General features: G+C 42.6%; 1 protein-coding gene across 1 annotated transcript; it reads right to left on the bottom strand.

The window, feature by feature from the left end:
• Positions 1-673: 673 nt before the first annotated feature.
• Positions 674-3,898, bottom strand: LOC125521976 (NADH--cytochrome b5 reductase 1). The gene is made up of 9 exons (XM_048687042.2): positions 3,638-3,898; positions 3,074-3,215; positions 2,851-2,941; positions 2,617-2,694; positions 2,301-2,381; positions 2,122-2,211; positions 1,537-1,602; positions 1,148-1,234; positions 674-1,035 (listed from the first exon to the last, which is right to left on the bottom strand). The coding sequence occupies exons 1-9, from the start codon at positions 3,747-3,749 to the stop codon at positions 943-945; spliced, it is 840 nt and encodes a 279-aa protein (XP_048542999.1). The 5' UTR covers positions 3,750-3,898; the 3' UTR covers positions 674-942.
• Between the last annotated feature and the right edge of the window lie 4,431 nt (positions 3,899-8,329).

The following is an 8,329-nucleotide window of genomic DNA, read 5'->3' as shown; positions in this document are numbered from 1 at the left end:
CTCCATCGCACTGGCCGTGGTCATACCACCCCGTCCAAGGGAGGTGACGATCCCAATCATGGCTGCCATGCGGGCATGGCCAAGGAGGCGGCCATGGCGAAAAGTTCATGGGTGGGGCGCCATATAACAGATGGGGTAGAGGGAGGTGCAATCAAGGAAGAAAGGGGCCATCCAATGGAGAGGGAGGTGTCGGGTGGTCGTCGGAGACGGGGCGTCCGAGGCGCTGGGTGCGGATGGTTCTTGTTTTGGGGGAGGGAGGAAACAGATCGGCAGGTCGGGGAGGAGGTGGAGAACGTGCGTTGTTTCATTTTTTAGCTGTCGAACGTGGGCTTTTTCAGGCAATTTTTTTTTTGTGCGTGGATTTTCCAGTTGTGCGGAACTGTACGACGTGGGGAGGAAGAGTTGATTGAACCGGGTTACTTGCCTCTGGTTTTCGGAGGGATTGAAAAAAAATCAATGGGAGGATGTATCAATAGCCAGAGAAGGGGGTGGAAGGAGGTCGAACCATCACGATGTTCGATTCCCCTTTAATAGTAGAGATGTATTGCCATGGAAAATGAAGTACCTTTGTGAGTTTAAACTTTAATCCGGTGTGTTTTGTTTTGGTGCCAATAGAGAGACATGGCCAGACACTCGTCGGTCATTCGGTGGTAAGCGATGCTTTGGCCAAATGTGAATGAAATCGCAGTGGTTTTCATGTAAAAAAGCTTATTTCTGGCATGCTGATAAGCTGTTGTCTCCTATACTCGGCAAATAGCGTTACGGACGCAAGTAACACTGGACACGCATCAACGTGCAGCATCACGGTATAACTGCCGCTTCATGGACTGTGGAAGGTGTCTACACGAGCTAAATGGCATCAGAATCAGCCCATGTCAAACTGAAAAAATACTAAGAATGGTCATGCGACCCGTTATTTTGGTAAGCTTCCACCGTCGAAACCTAGAACTGGAACTGCATCTCCTTGGTGTAGCCAAGGTCATCCAGGTTTGCAGCCATGGCTTTGTTCATCGGAGGAGGCCCGCATCTCAATACCTGAAACAAGGCAAAGAGCGTCGCATCAGTGTCTTGTTCGTCGGATGAAATACATTTTGAAGGTTTCACAAAGAAATGCTGGTTTCAACGTTCACTGAAGTCTCGAGATTACCTGAATGTCGGCGGCAGGCGCTGGGCAGTGAGCTTGGATCATTTCCTTTGACACAAACCCAACACCACCATCCCAGACTTCAGGTGGCTGCACACGGAAAACAATGGCTATAGAGTAAGGTGCGTACGAGGAACGTTCCTCAGTGTGATATATTGTGTTATATGAGGATTCAGTGAGGATTGCAGTAATCATATAGTGCATGAAAGTTATCATTTGAGGATTCAGTGAGGATTGCAGTAATCATATAGTGCATGAAAGTTATCATTCGAGGATTCAGTGAGGATTGCAATACTCATATCAGTCAAGACTAGATACACATAAAGGGTCAGCCATGCAGTTTATAGCAGGTCACAGGATAAAGTATACAAAGTTCAGGACAGAATATACACCTGATTCAGGACATAGTAGATCTTGAAGCGATCAGGATAGTTTTTAGTCATATTGTCCAGTTCTTCCTGCATGGATCGAAGAAAGAAGTGAACATCAGGACTCAAAGCATAATACCATACTGGTAACATAGCAAACTCCATTCACCATGAAGGAATCGTACTGTAAGCCTAACGAGCTTCCCAAAAGCAATCACTAAGTATTAGGCCAACCTGTCATTTTCTTGTACAGGTCTAACCAGTAAAGGAATGGTATAACAGAACAAAATAAACAAAATAAAATATACTATTGGCTAGTGTTTATCACTTACTCCCTCTGACCCATATTACTTGTCGCAGCTTTAGTACAGCTTTGTAGTAAATATGGATCGGAGGGAGTAGTAAATATTTATCACTAATAAGAAACAGGGTTGTTGGCACATTGTGGAAGAAAAATCCTTATGGGAAAAGCGTGTATGAAATACAATTCACAATGGTTGATCTTATGATATGTTTCTGCTCTATGTATCGACAATAGAACAAATTTGGAATGATAATCAGATAAAGTGCCAGTGAAGAACTGCAGCAAATTTGACAAGAAAAGCATACCAGCAGAAGAATGTCGTCATATGTGACATTAGCGTAGATCAAGTGAATTTTTGTATTGTCGTTTGGGTTCTCAAGAATTGCCCTTGTGACCTAGGATAAGATAGCAAGATGCATTGCTCAGCACTAGCAGAATGTTTCAAGTATTAACTGCAATGGAAGAACTTTGGATCATTTATTACTTGGAACATTGGTGTAATGCCTGATCCTCCAGCTATCATTCCAAATGCTCTCACTTGCCCAGGCTGGTACTTGAAACGGCCCTGCATTAGAGACAAACGCATTTAACCTCTGATTTGAAATATCAACATGCATGGAATTGTGAATTTACACATTTCTGTTAGCAAAATTATGATCCATATGGTGTTGTTTATGTTTCAAGGAATTTAAAGATGCAACAAAGATAATATCCAGAAGAAAAGACCACGAAAATGGCCAAATCCAGGAGATTCGGTATGCAACGATCAAGAGCTACTTACAATAAAAAGATAGACATACCTTTGGTCCCTTCACAGACATGTAGTCACCAACTTTCATCTCACGAAAATGATGGGACATTCTTCCTTGGGGATACATCTGTATAATGAGAAAGAAAAATTGTAAAAAAAAAGGGTGAATTCTGAATTCACAACACTATACACAGATAGAGGAATAGATTGATATCGCAAATAGAGATAATGAGACAAAATAATACTAAAGCAAAATAAATGGGACATGTTTACAGCAAGTTACCTTTATAACAAGCTCAAAGTATCCAATATCAGAATCCAGTGTTGTCGGAGTATAAGGCTTGATTACTTCCTCACCAGTAGCATCCTGCCCTCTGCGGCAGTTGACATAACACAGAAAACAACAGATTAAGAATATTTGACTGACTCCATGAACCAAAAAGAATGAACATTCAACTCAACATCATAACTGTAGACCAGGGCATGAGCGCTAAAAGTGTTCAAACCTGCAGCTTATATGTTGGCCAATTGGAAGGCCCAACACAGAAGTAGGTGTCGGGAGAGCAAATTTGAACTTGGCCACATTATGACTGATCTGTCTCTTCTGCACGAGTTTAAACTCTTTGAAATTCTCAGCATCCAAGCAGCCTACAGACCATAGCACATCCATTAATATTAATATTAGACACAAACTTCAAAAGCAGTAATCTTGCTTTAAATAGAGCAAATAATTTTGTTCAGAGGGTAGCAAGTGTGAAAATGAATCACATAAAACAGTTTAAAAATCCCCTAGAATCTGCAGGTGCAGAAAAGCATGCGAACTAAATATTCTAGTCATGCTGAAACTTTGGATGAAGAGTGAACGTGAAGTCACTGTCGATTCAAATATATCAATATTATCTGTAGCAAACAACCTAAGTAAATGGCATCCGCGTCCGCGGCATCTCTTTCAGGAGATCCACTCCCCTAGCCATCAGCAAAGCATCCTCGATCCACAGAAACCCACGCACCAGACCTCGAACACGCGCGCGAAAGTGTCTATCTATCTGTACGGACTCGACCGCGCGTACCCTTGGGTTTCTTGCTGCGGAGGAGGAGGAATCCGGCGCCGGCGGCCACGGCGACGACGGCGACCGCGACGGCCACCGTGGTCTCCGTGCTCTGCCCCTGCAGGAACTCCATAATCGGGCGGCGGGTCGCTCCCCCTCGTGGATTCGCCGCGGGTGCGGGGAGATTCGCGTGGGGTCCGGGATTTATGAGACTGGAGTGGGGGAGGGAGGAGGAGAGTGGTGGTAGGTGGGGGGGTTGGAGGAGGGAGACGACGCGGTGGAGAAGACGGGGGTTTGGTTGGTCTGCCGTTTGGTTGGAAAGTTTGGTTTCTCTCGCATTGGAAACAGCGAATCTCAATGATCGGACGGTGGAGAATAATTAGGCATCTCCAATGCTTACTCTTAAATCGGTCGTGACTCGGGACCGTTTTATCATCTAACACCGTACCTCATCGGTCCGTGGAGCGATGGGACGTTCGTTTTTCCGCAAACCAAATACAAAATAAAGAGAGATTTGGGGGTGTACAGCCCGCTGCCACGCACGCATTCGACACCATAGTCCCACCCTAAACCCTCTTCCTTCGAAAAACCATTATAGCGCGAAGCGGTTGGCGCACATTCACGCCGCTCCAAAGTGGACGTAACATCAAAAGTAAAGTTGTTGCTTTTTCAAAGTAAAAGTATTGATCTCATAGAGAATACAAGAAATCAGTCGATATGCATTTGAAATTCAAATTGGCCAGACCTAGGCGGACGTTTAGAAGATGTGGTTGACAGTCGATTCCCGCATCCATGTCTGCAGACTGGTCTAACCAGTGCGCAGTCCATTTTAAGGATTAGCGTTGGAGCTGCCCTTAGACTTTTTGCTAAAAAAAGCTTTTGATCCACAATGACATCCGAGGGTAGCTGGTCTATGTACTAACTTGTCGGGGAGTAGGTTTGGGGTTATGCATTGGCCATGCTCTTAAAAGGTTACTTGAAGTCGTCGTTGTGGGTCTTCTTATGTCAGGGCTCCGGATAAAAATCTTTGTCTGCTCGGACTTGGCAATGGCGACGCTTTGCGTCGTCACCCACTTAGGGATGTTGTTGTGAAGCTCGGAGAGGTGTTAGCTTGTTCTAGGTTTATATTGTATCTTTGAATTTGCTTTGTATTGGGGCCTCCTCATCACATTGTATATCACTCCGTCGTGTACTTTTTTGTGTTGCTTTATATATAAAGCGAGACGAAAGTCTTTTTTGAGAAATGGGTGTGTGTTAGATATACCCGGAAAAAAAATACCTGTTAGACAATGTTTTCTACAGTAGTTTTTTGGACAACAACACCTGACAAGTGACATTTTTAAGTGTTTTTTAGCCAAACACATGCTTTATTTATTGTTCAACAATCTTGTGACGAATACAATTTGAATCAGGAGGCTGAAGAAGCTAAAACATGGAGACCTACACCTACTGAAAAGGGTAAGCGCGTACTTAGCGAGGCGCTCGATATTGGAGTTTATAAATTCAAACCCGAAAGAACAAGATTGAAAATCTAATGACACTAGTAGAATGCCCGTGCGTTGCTACGGGCAGAAGACGAAAAATGCCACAAGCACGTTACAACAATCACTAAAGTTTCTCTTCCTGCATTGCACCTTTTTGCCACTATGATTCCCAAACATTTGTCACTACATAATTTTTCACTTATAACATATTGAAATATTCATTCTTGAAATATTCAGAAGAAAACATATTGACCAAAAAAACCACCTCAGCACAAGAACCTTGTGACAAATATAGAAAAAAGATTGAGATGGTTACTCTCATAGAAGACACTTTCGAATATAATTTTAGGAAATAACTTTGTACAATATTGGCCTACACCGAAGGAAAAAAGCTCATACAACCAGTATCATGAAGGAAATGATTCCTAGTTATCTCAGTTCCAAATAGAAACTGGTATGAATTCATTGAGATTTAAATGTATGGGAACCGTTAAATTCATGTCTATCTCCATTTTCAGCGAGTTCAACAGCGGGCTCACGGGTATCTACACAACAAAAATATAGAATATGAGCTTCGGTTCACTTTATGTGACAATTATAGAAAAGGAACAACCAGAAGATAAAACAAACAAACAAACAAACATGAGAAAGCACATGCAAGCAAATAAGCCTTTATTTTTTCTAATGAACATATGAAACATCACAGTAACTAAACACAGTAACAAACTCATTCAAAGGTAACCATATTAGTGCCTATAGTGCATAGTTATTTGATCCAGATTCCTGAGTAACGACTATTTTTTATCAGAAAAGTTGCACGTAATCAGAATAGCATGTTGTTCTTTCAAGAACGCAGACATGTATTCCATATTTGTTGTCACGGGCGACAAATACATAAAAATTGATGAATGATCAAAGAGTATTTGGTCAAAGGATAGTTAGTTCTACTTCACAAATTGCGACCATGATACATTACAAGTTTCATAGTTTTTTTTCTTCAAGGATGTTCAGCTAAGTAGAAAATGAATAAAATATCAACATCTTAATCTCTACTATTAAAGCACAGTTGGTACGTTATATGGTACCCACGTCTCCACCCTTCGCGTGACCTCCCCACCTCATCGTTTTTCAATCGAACCCATTTCCCGATGCAAGGAAAAAGCCCTGGAAAACCGACCACCCATTTCCTTCTCCCTAGTATGCCCCCACACACGCACGATTGCTCCTATGGCGCCGCTTTTGACCATGCCTCCCATCTGATGTTGCCTCGTCTCGCTCCCTCTGCCATCCAAACCCACTCCCCTGCCGCCTCTCCGCTTCAAGGTGTGTGCTCTGAAACCATCGCCTCCTTTCTTCAGCCTGTGGCATCTATTCTCCACTGGATCATCTCGATTTTTCGTCCTTCACTGAGTCCGGCGGCGACAACCAAAGAACCCAATCCCCATCCATTTTGTGAGGGCATGCAATTAAGGAAGGGGGTGTGTGGCCCATGAGGTTGCTGCCATCAGCCATCGAGGCTGCTGAAATCTAATGAAAAAGTGTCTGCGGTACATTTCATTTCCATTCTCAGCTGGTAGAAATAATCAAATTTCAAGCATACAAATCCAAAATGAAAAAGTCTATTATGAGCACCAGAAAGATAGAAATGATCCATTTATTTCAATGCATACTACTACGCCTTGGTGCTTAAAGACAAAACTTAGTTGCAAACAGTGCATTACCTAGGAACACCATTTGGTGTACTGAGCATAACAATTCAAAATTATTCTATGGCTATGAAGTGCCTAAAACTGAGATTGCAACATGAAAGCAAGTAGTCAGCAAGTACTGATCAAATTGACAAATTATATGGTTCATTCGTCCATAGTGAACACAAAATTAAAAGAGCTGCCAGAACTCATTGTGGCATTCTATAGAAGCATCATTCTTCTGCAAGTATAGTATTGTCAAGAAAGCATGGTATAGCCAAGAGATCAAGGCGTTATACAAGCATTATTTCATAGCACAATCTAGGGGGGAAATCCTTCGCTCTGGAAGAACGGCAACCGAAGATGTACCGATGACATTGCTTTGCATTACTCAAAATCAAGAGTTACGATAGCAACCTGTTAATCTGACATACCTTTAGATAGAAGCTCAATGACAATTTCCTTCTGAACCCATATTGAGAAAAATAAGCCAGGTTTGGATTTTAATATCTCTGCCAGCATTTATTTTCAACTGCGCAAGCAAAATAAAACTTGAATTTCACACCTCGGAAACTACTAAAAATAATGTAAGTGCATCTAGTGCCACCCCTAGTTGGTTTTGGAGTACTAACGACAAACCTGGTTAAGGGACTAATGTGTTTGTGAGAATTGCAGGATAACACAGGTGGTAGTCCCTCATTAATTTTGTTTACCTACGAACATGACCCCTAAAAATGTGTGAAGACATTGAAGATAATGGTGGTATGTGAAGATATTCACATTGAAGACTATGACATGAGAAGACATCGCATGAAGTCTTTAGAGCGCGAAGACATAGTTGTTTCGTAGTTTCATTTTCTTCTTTGTTGAGTCATAGGAACCACCGTACTGTTAAGTGGGGTCCAAGTGAACATAGTCAGAATGACTAAAGTGATGCTCAACCAAATCCTAAGTCTTTGAGCGAAGACAATGAGAGCAAATCTTATATAGAGTTGGATAAGTCAGATTTACTTGTAGCCCAAGTCAAGCTGCCGTGTGTGTTTGAAATCTGACCGTTGGAACACGTGTCAGTTCCTTAGTGACCCGAGGTCATTTCGGACAAATCAGGTCGGGTTGCCTAGTGGCTATAAATATCCCACCCCCTACACCATAAATTAGTGGCTGCTCAGAGTTAGTGCACGGCTTTTGTCATTTGAGAGCAACCCACCTCCGAAGCCTTTGAGAGAGAAATCCTTGCAAGGACAAAACCCTAAACACCTAGAGCCAAAGAGTGTTAGGCATCACTGAAGTCTTCCTGTCTGTGTGATCTGAAGACTTGTTACACTTGAGGACTATGAATCCTCCAGCCGGTTAGGCGTCGCGTTCTGAGCATCCAAGAGTCATTGTGGATCGCTGGTGAACGAAGTCTGTGAAGGTTTGGAAGTCTACCTTGAAGACTTACCTAAGTGATTGGGCGAGGACTGTGTGTCCTTAGCTCAAGGGGAATAAGGTGAAGACACAGACTTCTGAGTTAAATCTCAGCCTCCCTAACCAGACGTACA

This window comes from Triticum urartu, chromosome 1A (genome assembly GCF_056163025.1).
Source record: "Triticum urartu cultivar PI428250 chromosome 1A, HENAU_Tu73, whole genome shotgun sequence".
Taxonomy (NCBI): Eukaryota; Viridiplantae; Streptophyta; class Magnoliopsida; order Poales; family Poaceae; genus Triticum; species Triticum urartu.
This window is presented reverse-complemented; position numbering and strand designations above follow the sequence as displayed.

Coding starts and splice junctions, on each gene's coding strand:
- LOC125521976 (XM_048687042.2), bottom strand. CDS start 3,749: ATGGAGTTCCTGCAGGGGCAGAGCACGGAGACCACGGTGGCCGTCGCG. Junction 3,216..3,637: donor CCGCAGCAAGAAACCCAAGG/GTACGCGCGGTC, acceptor TATGGTCTGTAG/GCTGCTTGGATGCTGAGAAT. Junction 1,036..1,147: donor CGCCTGCCGCCGACATTCAG/GTAATCTCGAGA, acceptor GCCTTGTTTCAG/GTATTGAGATGCGGGCCTCC.